This window comes from Sorex fumeus, unplaced genomic scaffold (assembly GCF_029834395.1).
Source record: "Sorex fumeus unplaced genomic scaffold, SorFum_2.1 ptg000010l, whole genome shotgun sequence".
In the NCBI taxonomy this organism is placed as follows: domain Eukaryota; kingdom Metazoa; phylum Chordata; class Mammalia; order Eulipotyphla; family Soricidae; genus Sorex; species Sorex fumeus.
Window position 1 is genome coordinate 36,732,706 of NW_026606067.1, and position 19,970 is coordinate 36,752,675.

Below are 19,970 nucleotides of genomic sequence, written 5' to 3' on the forward strand. Positions count from 1 at the left end.
TCCCTGCTATCATGAGGGTGGCACAGTAGTTAAATAATTGGACATGAGACAAAAAATAAAGCAATCAGAATGAGAGCATTTGTTAAAGAAGAGTGAGTATAACTGAGTAGGAAAATCTAGTTCACACAAGGATATGACCATGTAGGATCTAAACAAATGATTCGCTTTGAAAAGGTTTTGTAAATTCTCACAGTAACAATAAAACTGTAACAAACTCAAGTATGAAGTGATGAGAGTTGCTGTGACAACAGTGTCAACTGGAGAACTTTCATTCAGTAATGTTGATATTCTTTTGCTAAACTGGCTCATACATAAACTCGTTTGCACTAAGATCACCCCTTCCAAATGTGTGTAGCTTACTGAAAGTGCCAAAATAGTCTCAGGGCCTGCATAACTTTTATAAACTTTTGTTTTAATACAACACACTTGCATTGCATCCAGATGTGAATGCAAAACTCACATACTCTATCCAGATGTGAAATGAATGCATTGTGAGAATGAATCAGAGGAAATAGATCATTTTATCACTCAGATGACCAAAATACTATTTCTCTTATATACAGACAGACATCTGGTCATCATCCACAGTTCCTGACTCTCCTGATTCACAGGAGAACAGAAGAACAGAGGAATGGGGGGAGGTGGCCCATTTAGAGCACTGTAATTTCCAAATTCTGGAGAATAATAAACTGTTTCTTGGTAGTAAAGTGACATCCTAGGGAGCATCTGAAAAAGAGGCTGATAGGAGGACCAAACATGTCATTAGAAGATCGAAACCTCCTTCTGGTCCCACCCCTGGCCTAAGAGAGAGGGGCTGGAGTTTGAGTGCAATTGCCTATAACCAATGAATTAATCAGTCATGCCTCTATAAAGACATCTCCATGAAAGTCCAAAAGAGAGAGCTTCAGAGAGCTTCTGCATTTGTAAAACATGGAAATTTGAGAAGAATGGTATTCCTGGAGAGGAAAAGAAAGCTCCAAGCTGGCCGTGGGTGAACCTACCTCCTGCCCAAGAAGAGCCGCAGCAGCGGAAACCCTCTAGGACCCAATTGCCACCATGTTCATCCTGATCTCCACAGGCTCGAATGAACCTCATCCATGAGTGAATCTATTGAAAAACTCAGGCATGCAGGGTTGTGACCGAAATATCCAGGCTTTCATGGACTCAGGGATGGGCCAACTCCCCCCATTCCCCTGTTCTTCCGAGAGTCTGGCAGTCATACCCACAAACCGCCTCTGGTGCTGTATAAGCTCATTAATGGCCATGATCCAGAGTCTCACAAATAAATCTTGGAAGATACCAACAAGCTGAATAGATGCCTCCAGGTCCCAAAGTCACCATCCAGTTAAAAATTTAACTCCAGCTGTATCACCCTGTTTAAAATTTTAGAATTCCTGGAGCGACATCTCATACTTTACACCACATCCAATGTGGTGTAAAGTAGAAGGCAACCAATCTCGAGTAAAAAAAAATTAGCACAGAAGGCAATAGCATGTTAGTAATCGCTTAGATAGGGCTTAATAGCTCCAGGATGAGACACAATAATCTTCACATACTTTCTTCTAAGGAAAAATTTTTTGATCATTTTTAGCAGATTATTTATAGCAAGCAATACAAAATAAATTATTTAGGGCTTGCTATTGGGGCAGGCTTTGGGTGGTGGTTGGAAAAATTCAAAATAATGGTAGTGGAAAGGTAAATGGTAGTGGGATTGGTGTTGGAATATTGAAGTAATAAGTTATTGTGAACAACTTTATAAAAATAAAATTAAAAATTAAAAAAAAAGGTTCAAGAACTTTTTGTTATAATTTCTCCTATGTGACTCTATATCTATATATCTCTCTATCTCGAGAAATAGACAGAGAATTACATAATATAGTCTATGTAGATATAACATTATAATATATATGCATACTTAAGGAATGGTGCATGTAAAATCTTACCTTTGCTTTATTAGAGTTACTCTTTACCTTTCAAATTAAGGTTCAAACATTGATCAAAGTAAATATCATGAAATAAATCAGTGCTCTGATGAGTAAAAATGTTTCTGACTTTTATGGGCTCTTTTAGCCAATAAATTAACTCTGAGGGTGGTGTCTTGTGAACCTTAGATTTGTAAAAAGTTAGTCGTGCTGGGTAACAATCTGGTTTGCAGTGGGTTCTTGAAGTCTGAGGAAAGCTTCAAGGAAACCGCCAATCTTCCACTAGAAGCACAGAGAACTTCTGGGTTTTGTGGCTGGGATCTGAAGTGGAGGGCATTTTTGGAAGACGGTGCTCCTTATTATGGAATCTCTCCAGGTAGAGAATGCCAGGGAGTTGCTAAATTGACTTGAATTCTTGGACTCTCTGACTGAGTTGGTATATGGAAGTCTCTACCTATATTCATTGGAACTGTTGGAACTGAGTCCAGGAAGACAACACAGCTCGTCACGGAGGCCACTCAACCACCTGAAATGTACCAGGAATGCTCCAGAGGGCAGATTAAGAAAGAACTGTGGCTAGTGGTCTGGGATACAGAGAAGTGAGCAATGAGGACCAGATAATGAGACAAGGGGTAAGAGGCACATTTCCAGATGGAACCCTTTTATTTTAAAACACAAGGCAAAATATACATACTTGCCTACATCCACACTGGATTTTCACCTTACAAAATATATTAGCTATTAAGATCCATAAAATCTGCTTTCCCCTTTGCAGTGGGAAATGAGGAAATAGTTAAAGATTAGAAGATCATGCACAAAATATTATTATCCACCAAGATAATTTTTATATAATGTTCTTAAAATTTTAACAAATATTTAACAGTGATAAAACATTATTCTACACTTCACTGTATTTTGCAGCACTTCAAGAGTTTCTTCATATATTTGTTCATAGTTCACAAAGAGTGATTACAAAGACAATTGTTTTAAAAAATAAGGAAAATCAAACCAAATCATTATACCAACTAAAGAGACATCAACCTGCAGAGCATAAAAATTACTTTGTATCAAAATTAAAGAAAATGAAGTTGTCCCAAAACAAGATATCTTGAACATAAATTCTGTAGACTTCCTAAAGGAGGATTAGCACTCAAATTTGTCTAAACTCTTTTTAACTTGGTTTTGGTTAGTCTAAACTCATTCTTTTGTATACCATGATTTTTGATTGCTATGATTCCAACAAGAATTTCATTTTATTAGAGAGTTTGAGGTGGAATATAGTGCAGGTGATTAGACAACTTATTCATATATGTAAAAACTTCCATGAAACTCAAGTATTTCATCAGAAACAGTGGTTGATCCCTTTTTTTTAACTCCCCATTTTACTGGAGAGAGCCCTTTAGAGATCTGGATTCAATTGTTTTCTGTAATTGCTATAGGATTTTTGGCTCACAATTCTGGGGTTTGGGGGAATAGGGCAGGAAATACCACTTTAAGGAACTATGCATGGAAAATCTTATCTTTGCTTTCTTAGAGGTAGATAGCCTCAAAATAAGGTTCAAACATTGGTTCCTTCAATGGTGTCAAAATAAATAACACTAAATGTGTAGGGCAACTAACAGTAAAAACTAAAATTTCCATTTTTAAGGACAAATCTTTGAGATGCCTGTTGTGCATATGAAATAAGGACTTTAAAACTACCATTGAATAGATCAATATAATGGGTCAGCGTGACAAAATAGTCAAAGTTTTTAAATCAAGTAATTCAACTGATTTTAGAAGAAAGGAAAAGGAAACAGAGATATGTGACTTGCCTCAATACATTAGCAAGTTAATCTGCATGAATCTATACGCACATATGCACACACATACACACATTGCTGCATTTACTTCTGGTTTGTATGTAAAATTTACTATATATTGACATATATAGTAAATAAAAAATAAGTATGCATATGTTTATTTTACTGCCAAGCGCATAAAATATTCCATTTCTTTAGACTTTATTTTTTTCTAAAGTTTGTTTTGGGGCCACATTCGGCAGTGCTCAGGGTTTACTCCTGGCTCTGCACTAGGAATTACTCCTGGCAGTGCTAGGGGACTCTATGGAATGCTGGGGATCGAACCCAGGTTAGTTGCATGAAAGGCAAGTGCTCTACCAGTTGACCATTACTCCAGCCCTAAAATCTTTCCAATGAGAAAGAAGGGTTTTACTTTCTCTTCACGTGTGTGTTACTGGACCATACTACTGCTCTTCTCTGCAATCCCAGAAAGCAGAAGTCAGAGCTACAGGGAAAAAAGGGGCAGAGGTCGTCAACTCAAATCACACTCAAGGTTTGTGCTGTGTCAGAAATATTCCCACTGGCAGTGAAGGCTTCCCATGAAGCTCAGTGAATATGGATGATGCAAAATTCTAAACGGGGCTAGAAAGGGACAAAGAGGCATGAGGGCCCCAGGGGACAATGCATGCTGGTCAGCCAGAAGAACAGGTCAGCTAGTATTCCTCTGACCAGACAGAGCAGAAATGAGCAGTGTATCCAAAGCTATCGGATTTAGAGGATTTTATGAAATGTTGCTATAGTTTCTAATATTTAATCTGCATATGCATATAAACAAAAATATTTAGGCCTAGTATATAGTAGTATAATAGCTGTTCAATATTTTCATAAAATTATAATAGGGTATAATTCTAGGATCACATTTTAAACCCTAAGATAGCTGTTTAAAAAGATCATTAGTTTTAATAATGTTCATTGCAGATATTATCCTGAAAAAATCTTAAGTCTAGTGACATATATTAACATTAAATAACTTTAGAAAATAAACAACACATTGTACATACCAAAATAGCTCCATTTTAAATCCAAGTAGATGAAAAAATTGTGTTTCCAAGATCTAGGACCTCAGAAAGTAACTTTTATAATTTTATACCAATAGTAAGTATACTTTCTTTTCTATGTCAAATATATTTATACTGCTCTTGATAATTTTATGTCAGAAATATTCATTAGGAAACTATTAGCATTTCATTTTCATCTTCTATACAGGAAGATTTACTCTAAGTCTAAATAAACTTACTCCTAAAAGATCTCACTCAAGGGGATAACATAACTAAAAAAAAAGTACTAAGATACAGATATCCAGTGCATGCAACCTCACATTTTCTAGTAAGAGTGGCAGAAAGTAACTTTCAAGTATCATCATCATCCAGTTGGACGGATAAGCCATCTCATAAACACAATAAAGGAAAGAAGTCCTTTGAGAAAGATGTCCTTGCTAGAATGTTATTGTCAAAATTCCCATAGGAAACAAAAACCATCCATCCATAAAGAACAGAGGACACTTGGGACCCAAATCTGACCTTCAAGCGCACCCACTGAACACTGCTCTGAACTCCTAGTAAACTCTAGCAAGTTGAAGAAGAGCCCACGTATGTTTTTTAAACTTATTAGAGTCACTATTTCACCACCCACAGCTGGAAATTTTTCTTCTGAAAAGAACTTCTTGACACAGGCAGGGCCCCAAAATCTTGTAGTCCCAGTTCCTGTTCTAGCTTTCTCCAGCTGTGAGTATTAGCAGTAGTTTGGCTAAAACAAGAATAGAGAGACTGGCCCACTTTGAGAACCAGATTCATTTTTTTTTTTGCATTTCAGTTAGTGCAACGTATTAAATTTTTTAAAAATCGGCATAAAGTCCAGAGGAAGTAGAGATTCCACAAGTCGTGAGTAACAAGGGGGAAATTAGTGGACTAAGATGCATGTGTTTCCAAAGCAGGTACAGAAGGTCAAGAGGGGCTCAAGCATTCTAGAAATGTGACTCCTTTACAGGTTTTCCTTCAGCCACCGGATGTAACTATTCCTAGTCCGGATTCCCACCGAGAAGTTGGTAGGCCATCTGGTGAAAATCATGCATCCGTGGAAGCCATCCTCAAAGTGATCAAGGGTCACCTCCACACCGGCACGCTCCAGACGCTTCGCATACATGATTCCATCATCCCTGAGGACATCATGCTCACAAGTGAGGATGTAAGTCTTCGGGAGGTGTTGCAGCACTTCCTGGTCTGCAATCAGTGGGGCAGACCGGGCGTCCAACAGCTGAGGGATCTCCTTGATGATCCTGGCATTGCCGGTGGTCTGCATGACGGGCTGGTAGCTCTTTGTGATGGACGCAGGTAAGAGTGACGTCCAGTTCAGACGGCCCCGGAGAGCGGCGGCCTCTTGCACGTCAAGTGACGTGTGATTGTTGACCATCATGGCCTGGACAAAGTCATAGTTGCCGTTGAAGTAGTCCACCCAGTACTTGACCATGACGTAGCGGGGCAGGATGGGGGTGTTCACATTCTGCTGGTAGGAGGGCGTGTTGAAATCTAAAGCTTGAAGAACCGGATAAATTAAAGCTTGCAGTTTGAGCTTGTTTCTGAGGTCAGCATCTTGATTAAACTGGAGAAGAGAAAGCAAACACACGATTCCATTTTGAATGATGCCCTTTGCAGAAACCTCACTTAATAAAGTTGTAGACCAGCAACTCTAAGGCAATCGATTGAAAGGCGAGGAGCGGGGACTAAAGTTCTACCAGGAACGGCAATTTTAAAAATAAATTAGCCACCATCACCCTCTCAAGCTGCTGGAGAATTTTGAGAGATCTGACGTATGCAGCTGGTGGTTTTTGAGTGTCCACTGGATTTACTCTCCGGGGTCATATGATCTATTAAACCCTTAAACTTCCACGAAAATGTCGTTTGTTTTGTTTTTTTTTGGGGGGGGCACACCTTATGGTTCTCAGGGCTTACTCTGCATTCTGCACTCGGGAACCATTGCTGTGGTGCTCGGGCTCTATGGGGGGTGGGAAGCATGGCAAGCTCCCCACCCCTCTGTATTATCACGCCAGACCCCTTTATTTGTATCTGCCCTTTGGCACACCTAGTTGGGCCGTATAAATGGGAAAAATGTGTAGATTTTGTTTAGTTTTGCATTAAATGCTGACTGGCGTCTTCTAAGAGAGACAACTATTTTAACCATTCCAGGGGGGAGGGGGAGGAAAGTTAAAGGAATAGACCATAGGGCTCATCTATGGTCCCCAACTGTGCGCATTAGGGAGCCCTCAGTCTGTCTCCTCCTGGGCATGTGGGTGCTTCCACTCTGTTAGAGACTGAGGACTGGAACGTGCTGGTCTTGCTCCCTGTCAACCTCTAAGTAGCACAGGGGAGATGGGCCAGCAGGGGCTCCTGCCCAGTAGGACTTTCACTGGGAATAGAAAGGAACCCCCACATGCCCATGGCTCTCATTGCTTTCAGGTCTCTCCTACGACTATATTACTTCATTTTGTAATTTTGTACCTAAAGTGACTTATTTTTCATGGAACACCTAAGAAACAGTTAAGTATCCTTAAATAACTTAAGTATACTTAAGCTATTTAATCCCTAAGTAGCTCAAAGATCTTGGTGGATATGTGGGTCACACCCAAACGTTAGAGTCCCAGGCTGGAGCAATAGCACAGCGAATAGGGTGTTTGCCATGCACGTGGCTGACCTGGGTTCAATTCCCAGCATCCCATATGGTCCTCCAAGCACCACCAGGAGTGATTCCTGAGTGCAGAGCCAGGAGTAACCCCTGAGCATCACCAGGCATGACCCAAAAAGAAAAAAAATAGAGTCCCACTCTTCAGGGAAGATGTAATGGTTTTATAAAAGCAAGAAGAAATGAGCAGTAAACCTATTAATATGTGCCAAGCGTTGTTACGGCACTAAGCTGGCTACAGCACCACAGGTAGGTAGCTATTCCTTATTTTCCTGAGTTTCAGAAAGGTGAAAGGACTTACTCAAAGTTTGGTAAGTCTCAGTGAGGTTTAGGGGCAGCAGGGAGCATCCCTCTCTGGTCTTCTTGGGTTTTAAAGACTAAGATGCTTCCCACTGCCCCAGGATTTTCTTCTTGCCACATGTAAACAGCAAACTTTCCACTACCCAGTGAAGAAGCAAGTTCTTTAATTATTATAAAGGAAAAGAAACCAAAATACAGCAGAAATACAGAGGCAGATGCTTTTGAGAATATCAAAAGAAATTTGAAGGCGAAAAGACAGGGATGTTATCGTAAGTTACTGAATCCAAAAAAAGGCAAACGTGTACTTATCTTTGAGTTTACTCCAAGTCAGGATTTTAGGTATTGTTAGAGGAAGTGTTTTCAAAGAACTTAACTAGGTAACAATTAAACTAACTTACAATATTTAAAGTGCTTGAGCCATTTAATAGTTTCTTTTATATTAAAAAGATAGCATAATTTTTAAATTAAAAAAATTCGGTTCCAATTCCTAAAGTAACCATTCTAAATAATTAGTTTTATTTATCTTTTTTTGTTTTTTGAAGAGGGCCACACCCAATGATGCTCAGGGCTTACTACTGGCCCAGTACTCAGGGATCCTTCCTGCCAGATTTTGGGGACCATATGGGATGCCAAGAATCGAGCCTGGGTTGGTTCATGTGCAAGACAAGTGCCCTACTCACTGTACTACCACTCTGGCCTTTACCAGTTGGATTTTAAACTAAAGACTCCAATTTGGAATCCAAAAAAATAAAAGGATTGAGGGGTACTGAATGTCTATACATGTCTCTAAGGTTCAGAGTAGCCTGCTAAATGTCAGTTCTCCTTTTACACTGCCATCAGGGGGTCTTTACAAAAAAGATTCAGAGAGGACACTCACTGCTCCTCCTACTTCAAACAGATCTCTTCAAGTTATCCATATGAAGGCATCTGAGTATTTAGTCCACCTAGGGACCAGTGCTCTGGCTAAGCCTTTGCCTTTGGAATGGAGAATTTGTTGGTCTGTTGTATCTGACTGCATGCTCCACTAGCAGAACAGCCCAGGGCAGGGGGCTGGGGGAGTTTGGTTCTCTTACCTGTTGGCCCAAGGCTGCGGCCAGATTTCCCCCAGCACTGTCACCGGAAATGCCAACTCTGCTTGGGTCAACCGAATACTTCTGTAAGACTTCTGGTCGAAGGAAATATTTCGTGGCACGTACAACATCCTGGATTTGTGCAGGAAAATAAACCTTTGGAACTAGCCGGTAACTGTGAAGACAAAAATTACATACATTTAAGGACTTTACCAACTCTTGAATTTTGGGGGGGCAGTGGGGCACACCTGGAAATTCTTGGGGATTTTCCTCCCTTCTGTGCTTGGGATTGCTCTGGGAGGTGCTTGAGGATTATATGGGACTAAGGTTTGAGCCCAAGTCTCCTGCATGAAGAGCACTCAGTCCTGTCCGCTGTTGCTCGTCCCCTCACAAAGGCTTTTTAAGACATTTAAAATTTAAGAAAAAAATTCATCTTTTTGATACCCGGCTGGCCCCCTGGTGCCATGTGATCCCATTGGCGGCCAAGACTCAGAGACTGTAAAACCCAATTCCCGAAGCACGCGGCCACATTTGTGACCACACGACATCTTATTATCTCATTCCTACTTTGGACAAACTGGCAGGCTGCCGAATGTAACCTGCCTACACGGCAGAGTCTGGCAAACTCCCCGTGGCTGCCAAACTGCCAAACACCAGTAACAATGATGGGTCTCATTCTCCTAACCCTGAAAGAGCCTTGAATATGGCACTTTTTAAAAAATCTCAGGGCTAGGACGAAGGAGACGTTACTGGGGCCTGCTCGAGGCAATCGACAAACAACAGGATGGTCGTGATCGTGGTCGTGATACATTAAATAGACAGGTCATTGAAAATAAATAGAAACTGTTCATCTTCTAGCAAAATTTAGAATTTCAATGATTGTACTTCTGTATTAGCAACAACCTCTCCCCTTCTTTTTCTTTTAACTTTCAATCATCAAAAAAACAAAAAATGCAAAATCAAAACCTCAAAGTAAAAGGCAGAGGTTGATTGCTAATGTATGGATAAAACCAGAATAATTTTGAAACTTATTTCCAGAAGTCAGGGCTTCATTCACAAGCAAGAAGGCAACGTAGCAGTATGAGCTGCTTCATGGTTTCATGTATAATGAATCCATATAGGAGTCTTTGTAATTTGCTTGACAAAAATAGTAAAACTGCACTGAACTAAAAGAGTCACACAAGTCTAATACAAAACACAAAGAACACGTCACTGGGGGCTGAACAGAAGGCCAACAGTCAAACAGCAAAAAGAACACTTCCATATGGCCAATACTGATTCTGAGCTGGAAAGATAGTGAAGTGAGTACGGCGTTTTCCTTGCACACAGACAACCCAGGTTCGATCCCCAGATCTCCATATAGTCTCTCCTCTGAGCCCACAGAGAGTGATTCCTGAGTGCAGAGCTAGGAGTTATGCAAGAGCATCGCTGGGTGTGGTTCAAAAATAAAAATAAATCAGTTAACTTCCCGTTAGCCGTCGATTTGCTCGAGCGGGCGCCAGTAACGTCTCCATTTTCCCCTGTCATGTGCCAGTGTAGCCCAATGGCATCTGTTCGCTCTGGGAACATGAAGAGCCTTAAACCAATCGTTCATGATCTTGATGAAGAAGTCTGACCATCTGGTAGGTGGGCGAGGGCCCAGGTCTCTGAGGCATATGTTAATGCAGGAAGAACAGTGGAATCAAAGAGATGTGCCCGGAGCCAGAGGTTCTTCGTCCTCTTAGCTATTTGAAAACGGCATGATGAGATTCGTGCCTTCTTGTCTCGGTCAGACCAATGATGTCGTACTTGATCATTCGCGCTTGTACCATCAGGTCCTCGATGGATGCATCTGATGCTAGCGTACGTGCATTGAAAGTACAGACAATCATTTTTGTCTTCCTTCATTGTGGCAGCCTAGTTCGGCCTTGAGATTTTATCAGCCTCTCCTTTCTCATCCTTCTCAGTGCTGCCATGTCGGTGAAGCCTTCAGGGTCAGGTGAATGAGACCAGTTGTAATTACTGGTTTTGGCATATCAAACACACAACGGATAGCTTGCCAGGCTCTTCCGTGCGGGCGGAATACTCTAGGCAGCTTGCCAGTCTTTCCGAGAGGGATAGAGGCTTTTGGGGCGACCTCTAATCGCCCTCGTAGGTGTTACCATATTTGAACCCTATCAAATACGGTACGGCAATTCCGGAAGATGCGTATTTTGTGTCTTATGATGAGTTGCGCGGCCGCTTTGTGGCCACGCAGGTCCGGAAAGCATCCTGGAGTGTGGCGGCGGCTGGGTAGTGGAGGTAGTGTCAGAGGTAGTGTGGTTCAAAACAAAAATAAAAAAAATAGTAATCATTCTAAACCTCAAAGTTGCCAAGAGATTATTGCTGTTCTCACTACCAAAAGAGATTGATAATTTTTGGATATGATAGAAGTGCTAGCTAACATTGCATCGATAATCATCCTGCAACTTACAATTATGTGAAATCAACAATTGTATAACCTTTTTAAAGCATAACTACACAAAAATTATATTAGTTTCCCATGTAGAATATAACGATTTGATATATGAGTCACTGTCACTGTCACTGTCCTCAATTTGTTCATCAATTTGCTCAAGCGGGCCCAGTAATGTCTCCATTGGAGACTTTGTTGTTACTGTGTTTGGCATATTGAATAAATCACGCATAGCTTGCCAGGCTCTGCCGTGCGGGCGAGATACTCTCAGTAGCTTACGGGCTCTCTGAGAGGGGCGGAGGAATCGAACTCGGGTCGGCCATGTTGGCTGTGTGCAAGGCAAATGCCCTACCGCTGTGCTATCACAATATCTAGTTAACATCCATCATCACACAGTTACAATTTTTTTTCATGTCATCGTAACTTTCAAGGTACATTCTAGCAACTTTCAAATATGTAACACAATATTTAAACTATAGTCACAATGGCGCACATTATAACCCATGACTTATTTATTTATAACTGTATGTTTGTACCTATTGACTACTTTCTCCATTTAACTTACCCTCATTTATAACTCCCTTCAACCCCCCCCCCGCAACAATCAACAGAATTTGAATTTGAAATCATTCCTGATTACTGAGTTAATGAAATCAGTATATTAACCAGATGATCTGAAAAATAGATATCTCAGCAGTTATCATGGGCATAATCAAAGAAGCAAATATTTGTGAAATGCTTTGGTAAATATTAAGAATAAATGTGGATACTTGGGAACGGCTACTTTTTAAAACTCTAAATATGGATTTTAAAATACCATGCTTTTTGGTTGTAACAAGATATATTTTAAATTTCATTTTTTTTCTATCTGAATCAACTAACCATTCAACACGGTGTTTTCCAGTTGATTTTCACTGTTAAGAGGCTACTGTATCCTTTCCTAAGAAACGGAGAACAGAACCAGATTATACCATTTTGGCCACTAGGTGGAGGCATCACACAAGATTCTATTTACCCCAGTTTGGGACCAAATTTCAGTTTTATTTATTTTTTTATTTATTTTACAGTTTCAGCATTACTGAGTTGGTTTTCAAGGAGTCATGAAATTTACATACAAGTGGTACTACATGGAAAGTATCGTGTTAAGCGAAATGACTCAGAAAGAAAGGGATAGACATAGAAAGATTGCATTCATCTGGGGAGTATAAAGTAACAAAATAGGAGACTAACACCCAAGAATGGCCGAGATTAGTACCAGGAATTTTTCTCCATGGCCTGGAGGCCAGCCACACATGCTAGGGGGAAAGGGAGCTCAGATAGAGAAGGGAGCACCAAATAAAGGGTGTTGGGAGGATCCTCCCAAGATGGGAGAAACATGCTGAAAGTAGACTATCGACCAAACATGATTGCCACTCAATGCCTCTCGTGCAAACTACAAGGCCCAAAAGGAGAGGAACAAAAGGGAATGCCCTGCCACAGAGGCAGGATGGGATGGTGGGGATGGGGGGTGGGAGGGATACTGGGATTCGTGGTGGTGGGAAATGGGCACTGGTGGAGGGATGGGTATTTGATCATTGTATAATTGAAACCCAAGCACAAAATTTGTAAGTCTACAACTGTACCTCATGATGTCTCACTAATAAAAATTAAAGAAAAAGAAAAGTGAAAAAAGAAAGAATTTTGGTCACCATGATTTAAAATTTTATAAAACTGTTAATGGCAATGTTTTATGAATGCAACATTCCAACACCCCACCCCACCACCAAAAGTGTCCTTCTACATAATTCTAGAAATGTATTTGTCAGGGTCCTCGCCTAACTAGCTCCCCATTCCTTCCCCCCATCTCCCTGCCATGGCTAGCTTAATTCTGTAGACCAGTTCTTAGATTCTATTACTTTGGCATTTTGTTATTCATTTCCCATGTTTCTTTTTATCTTGCATACAAAAGAGATCATTCTATATCCATCTCTCTTCTTTTGGCTGACTTCACTCACCATGCTGAATTCATAAGTATTTCAATGAAATAAAACAGATCCAGTTTATGACTCAGGCTGTGGAAAGAACAGCTATTTTGTTCAGCAAGATTTTACATATGATAGTAAACAAGTTTCCAAGTGGCCCAGGAAGTCAGAACATATTCTAACTATAATATATTTAATCTATACATAAATTAAGGTTATACATTTAAGTTTTCAAAGACTGTTTTACAAAGTTCTGTTTTAAAAAATTTTATTGAATCAACGTGAGAAAGTTACAAGCTTTCATGCTTGGGTTACAATCACACAATGATTAAACACCCATCCCTCCATCAGTGCACAATCCCCACCACCAATATCCCCAGTATACCTCCCCCTTTCCCCCCCTCCCCCTGCCTCCATGGCAGACATGATTCCCCGTAATCTCTCTCTACGTTTGGGCACTGTGGTTTGCAATGCAGATACTCAGAGGTCATCATGTTTGGTCCATTATCTACTTTCAGCACAAATCTCCCATCCCGACTGATTCCTCCATCCATCTTTTTCTTAGTGATCCCTTCTCTATTCCAGCTGCCTTCTCCCCTTTGCTCATGAGGTAGGCTTCCGGCTATGGGGCAATCCTCCTGGCCCTTGTATCTATCTGTTTCACAAAGTTCTTAGTGATTTTTAGAGCAAGAGAAATTGGTAATCTAAGAGAATATACACTTGCCTGAAATCTCAGTAAATTAGTATCTGGCTTGGTTAATGTAAACATGCCCCATGTTATGTAATGTAAAGTCTCCTGGGTTCCTTTAATGATCTCTCTTCTCATCCCTTCCCTTATTTTTCTACAAGCAGGAAATGTCCTCTTGCTTTATCCAATAAGAGGTGTAATTTTCACTTTTCACTAAAAAAGTCATCCAAGATATTTCTGATATGACCTAGTATAAGATAACCCTTAAAACTTACCTAGGAAAGAAAAGTTCTGTAAATTCTTAATAGACAGAAATTTCAGCAGGAGGAAATTTTTATAAGCATCTAAGGAATTTTATAGCCAAGGAAATTATGCATCAATGTATTGACATGTCTGCCGCTATTGAAAGTTATGTCCCGAAAAAGTATTGAAAGAGAATTCTGGACATTTTCAAAATGTAAATGTAAGTTTTATGGAAAAAATACCCATGTGCTATCATGTCAAGTACTATCTCAATTTGCCTGGCTCAGGGAAGTAAGACACAAGAGCAACATCACCTAGAAACCTATCCATTACTGTGAAGCCTCTACCAGAACAAAATTTGATGTAAAGTTGGAAATGAGGTTTTTTTTTTTAATCTTTATTAGTGAGACATCATGAGGTACAGTTGCAGACTTACAAATTTTTGTGCTTGGGTTTCAATTACACAATGATCAAATACCCATCCCTCCACCAGTGCCCATTTCCCACCACCACGGATCCCAGTATCCCTCCCACCCCCTATCCCCCCCATGCCACCCTGCCTCTGTGGCAGGGCATTCCCTTTTGTTCTCTCTCTCTCTCTATTGGGCGTTGTGGTTTGCAAAAGAGGCATTGAGAGGCAATCATGTTTGGTCTATAGTCTACTAAAGGGAGCACCGAATAAGGGGTGTTGGGAGGATCGTCCCGGGAAATGAAGTTTAATTTGTGTGTACACCATATAAAAATGATCATAGGGGCTGGAGCGAAAGTACAGCATATAGGGTGTTTGCCTTGTACGCAGAGGACCTGAATTCGATTCCCCCGCATCCCATATTTTTCCCTGAGCACTGCTAGGAGTAATTCCTGGGTGCAGAACTGGGAGTTACCCCTGAGCATCACTGGTGTGACCTCAAAAGCTAAAGGAAAGAAAAAGATCGTATTACTGTTACAGGCACCTCACCTGCAGCTTAGCATATCTAAACAAAACTGTGGGTTTATGGATAAGAATAAGCAACTCAGAAAGGAAGTCAAGGAAGTCGACAAAAGCCTGGGAGTGACAGGTGTAATCTAATCTGACTTCAAAGTCCATGTGGCTTCCCAGTCTCAGCCAAAAGAATATATTCTCAGGACTAGAGTGATAGTACAATGAGGAGGGCAAACCTTGTGCATGGTGACCAGGGTTTGATCCTTGACAATGCATATGGTCCCAGAGTCCGATCAGGAGTGAAGCCCGAGGACAGAGCAGGGAGTAAGCCCTGAGCACTGCTGGGTGTAGCTCCCAAACAAAAAAATTTTTTGTTTGGTTTGTTTGGTTTGGGGGCCACACCCAGTAGTGCTCAGGGCCCCAGCTTCTCTATAAACAGAAGTTCTAATACCTGGCAGGCTACCAAATGTAACCTGCCCACAAGGCAGAGTCTGGCAAACTCCCCGTGGGGTACCCAATATGCCAAATACCAGTAACAATGATGGGTCTCATTCTCCTAACCCTGAAAGAGCCTTGAATATGGCACTTTTTAAAATCTCAGGGCAAGGACGAAGGAGACGTTACTGGTGCCTGCTCAAGGCAATCGATGAACAACAGGATGATTATGATCGTGATCTAATACCCAGGGAGTTCTAATGTATAGAGTTTAGAACTATAAATCAGCTCAGCACATTCTTATAACTTTCCACTCCTGTTCCCAGTGCACTGATCTCTCCATCGGCTTTGCCCTCATCAACTGTTCCCACCTTTTAGGTTTCATATTAAATGCCACATCTTCCATGACACCTAAGAAGAGTCCAGTGACAAGAAAGCTTGATTCCTTTGAGCTCTTAAATTTTCTCTGACAACAATAGATCTTTACACAGATATCCCAACCTCTTTTCGAAAAGACAGAATTACATACTAAAATGTTTACATATATTACCTGAAATAAGAAATGTCATTTCTCTGGTCCATTATTTTTATTATGTAATTTATTCACAGTGATCAAGGAGATAAGCAATACTTAGAAAAGCCAACATTCCTCCCGAAGTCAAAAGCAGATCACACACAACCCAAAGTTGAAGAAAAATTTGAGTTGCCTAAGCCTATAGACACTGATGTATGGAATAACACCAGTGTAACACTCAGATAACACTAATGTTAGAGTGATGGAATGTCCATTCATCTTCAAAATAACCTAATATGGGACCCAAGCACTCAGTCTTCCACTGTGGTCATAGGACACTGAATTAAGCACCAGTGAGATGAAAGGCAACGTGGTATTCTGCAATGAAACTATATTGGTATTAGAATCCACAGGCGATAATGTCCATACCTGGGTAGCCTATTTCCCCTCTTTTTGATATCTCCCACGAAGAACTCCATACACTTAGCTTGAGAACATGAAAATGTAAACGATCCCTTCAGTCAGAGAGACTATCTTCAGTAAGAATTATCCGAAACAAATCAGCAATTGCATCTAGATTGCCATCTACTTGAGAGGTAAGAACAAGCTACTATTCCTGTAGACGTTATAAGAACATGCAATGGGGCTGGAGAGACAGTACAAGGCTTAAGGCACTTGACTTCTTTGTGACCAAATCAGAGTCAATCCCCTTGGCACAGAATATGGTTCCCTGAACCTGGAGTAATCCCTAAACCACGTGTGAGAAAGAGAAAGTGAAAGAGAGAGAGAGAGAGAGACAGACAGACACACAGACAGACAGACAAAGTAAGAAAGACAGAAAGACAGACACAATAAATGACATAACAGTGAAAGAATGTTAAGTGGACAATTGTTTCTTTTTTGGTTTGGGGGGGCCACATTTAGCAGTGCTCCAGGGTCACTTCCGGTGTTGTTCTGGGTACCATGCAGTGCTAGGGATTAAGCCAGGGCCTCTGCATTGCATGCACTTAGCCTACCAAACTATCTTTCTTGCTCTCTTTTCATTCTTTTTTTTTATTTTTGAGTCACACCCGGCAATGCACAGGGATTACTCCTGGCTCTGCGCTCAGGAATTACCCCTGGCGGTGCTCAGGGGACCATATGGGATGCTGGGAATTGAACCCGGGTCGGCTGCATGCAAGGCAACTGCCCTACCCGCTGTGCTATTGCTCCAGCCCCTCTCTTTTCATTCTTTGCTCCTTCTTTACCTTTGTTGTTACTGTGACATCCAGGGGATGTACATTTGGTTCATGTGCACTGGAAATCACAGTCACACTGACCAGGAATCCCGACAATGATCCTCGTGGTCACTTTCAGCATGTGGCCTGGAGCCTGCCTGATGAAGGTCTAAGGAGTCTAAGGCAGGTGCTCCACCCCTAAGCCAATCCCTGAGCTCCTTTCTTTACTTTGTTGTGGTGGTGGTAGTTGTGGTTTGGTTTGAGGACTACACCTGATGTAGCACTCCACATCCAAGGTAAGCATCCCATCTGCTGTACTAGCTCTTCATGCCCCTCCCCTGCTCTTTTTGCATTCCTAAAATGTGCTTTGTGCCTATCAGGGAAGCTTTCCCTTTCCCTTATTGCTATCAGTCTGTTGTCTGGAGACAGCTTAAAGCAGCCTTCAGTCAGCAAGAGGCGGGCAGAGATTACCAAAGTCTAGGCTGATTGGATCAGAAGGACATTCCAAAGAACTGACAGAGGTCACGATGCTTCACCAAAATCCCAGGAACCTAGAATGGGTATCTATTTAAAGGAAATGATTCGATGGACCAGTGAGGGGCAGCAACCCAGGCGGGGCGTTGCCACCCTTAGGACAGGCTACAAAGTTAACATCCAGAAGTTCATGACTTTCCTATATACAAAAAATGAAAGAGAAGAAAGAGATATTTAAAAAAAAAAAACAATACCGGGGCTGGAGCAATAGCACAGCGGGTAGGGCATTTGCCTTGCACGCAGCCGACCTGAGTTTGATCCCCAGCATCCCATATGGTCCCCGGAGCAATGCCAGAAGTGATTCCTGAGTGCAGAGCCAGGAGTAACCCCTGTGCATTGCTGGGTGCGACCCAAAAAGCAAAAAATAAATAAGTAAATAAATAAACAAATACTACCTTTTACAATAGTGCTTCAGGAAACCAAGTACCTCAGAATCAGCTTAACTAAAGAGGTGAAGGATCTATACAAAGAAAATTACAAAACACTACTTTAAGAAATAAAAGAGAACACTAGAAATTGGAGACACATTCCTGCTCATGAATACAGAGGATTAACCTTGTCACTCCCCAAAGCAATATACAGATTCAGTGCAGTCCCTCTCAGGATACCTATTAAATTCTTCAAAGAAATAGACAAAACACTCTTGAAATACATATGCAACAATAAACCCCCACGAATAGCTAAAGCCATCCTTGGGAAAAAGAAGATGGGTGGCATCACCTTCCCCAACTTCAAACTGTACTACAAAGCAGTAGGAATTTAAAAAGCATAATGTTGGAATTGAAAAAGACCCACAAACCAATGGAACAGATTTGAATATTCTGTCACAGACTCTCAAATATATGATCATTTAATTTTTGATAAAGGAGCAAGAAATGTGAAGTGGAACAAGGAAAGCATCTTCAACAAGTGGTGCTGGAAAAACTGGACAGCTATCTGCAAAAATATGAACTCTGACCTCTGTCTAATGCCAGGCACAAAAGTCAGATCAAAGTGGATTAAAGACCTCAATATCATACATGAATCCATAAGGTACATGGAGGAAAATACAAGCAGAACCCCCCAAGACACTGAAGCTTAAGTTATCTTTAAGGATGAAACACCACTGACCAAGCAAATGGAAACAAACATAAACATAAACAAATGGGACTACATTAAACTAAGAAACTTCTGCACCTCAAAAGAATCAGTCACCAAAATATAGAGAGAGTCCACAGAATAGGAAAGAGTATTTACCCAATACCCATCTGATAGGGGTTAATATCCAGGATATACTAGTAGAATTGTACAAGAAAAAAAAACTCAACCCCATCAAAAAATGGGAAGAAGAAATGAACAGAAACTTCCTCAAAAAAGAAATACAAATGGCCAAAAGGCACATGAAAAAATGCTCTCCATCACGAATCATCAGGGAGATGCAAATCAAAACAATGAGATAGCATTTCATACACAGAGACTGGCACACATCAAAAAGAACAAGAACAACCAATGCTGGCGTGGATGTGGAGAGAAAGGGAGACTCCTTTATTGTTGGTAGGAATGCTGATTGGTCCAGCCTTTCTGGAAAATAATATGGGAATTCCTCCAAAAACTAGAAATTGAGCTTGCATATGATCCAGCAATCCCCCTTTTGGGAATATATCCCGGGGGTGCAAAAAAGCACAGTAGAAATGACATCTGCACCAGTATGTTCATTGCAGCACTGTTCACAAGAGGCAGAATCTGGAAACGAGCTGAGTGCCTGAGAACAGACGACTGGTTAAAGAAACTTTGGAACATCTATACAATGGAATGTGTAGCTGTTAGAAAAGTTGCAGCTGTTAGGAAAGACGAAGTCACGAAGTTTGCTTCTAAGTGGATGGTCATGGAGAGTCTTGTGCTAAGTGAAATGATTAAAAAGAGAGGCACAGACAGAATGACTACTCTTCTGTGGAATATAAAATAGCATAATATGAAACTAACACCCAAGGACAATAGAGACAAGGGCCAGGAAGATTGCTCCATGGTTGGAAGCCTGCCTTATGCGCTGGGGAGAAGGTAGCTGGGATAGAGCAGGGATCACTAAGTCAGTGATGGTTGGAGGGATCACTCGGGATGGGAGATGTGTGCTAAAAGTAGATAAAGAACCAAACATGATGGCCTCTCATTATCTGTACTGAAAATCATAATGACCCAAAATAGAGAGAAAGAGTATATAGAAAATTGTCTGCCATA

The 19,970-nt window shown here is 40.9% G+C and overlaps 1 protein-coding gene across 1 annotated transcript in view; it reads right to left on the reverse strand.

Moving 5' to 3' along the window:
* Positions 1 to 2,562: 2,562 nt before the first annotated feature.
* NCEH1 (neutral cholesterol ester hydrolase 1) overlaps positions 2,563 to 19,970 on the reverse strand; it is an 89,752-nt gene continuing 72,344 nt past the window's right edge. Inside the window, exons 4-5 of the mRNA XM_056110679.1 lie at positions 8,812 to 8,983; positions 2,563 to 6,361 (exon numbers count right to left, since the gene is read on the reverse strand). Of these exons, the coding sequence (XP_055966654.1) occupies positions 5,744 to 6,361; positions 8,812 to 8,983 (790 nt within the window). The 3' untranslated portion in view covers positions 2,563 to 5,743. The remainder of the gene's footprint in view (positions 6,362 to 8,811; positions 8,984 to 19,970) is intronic.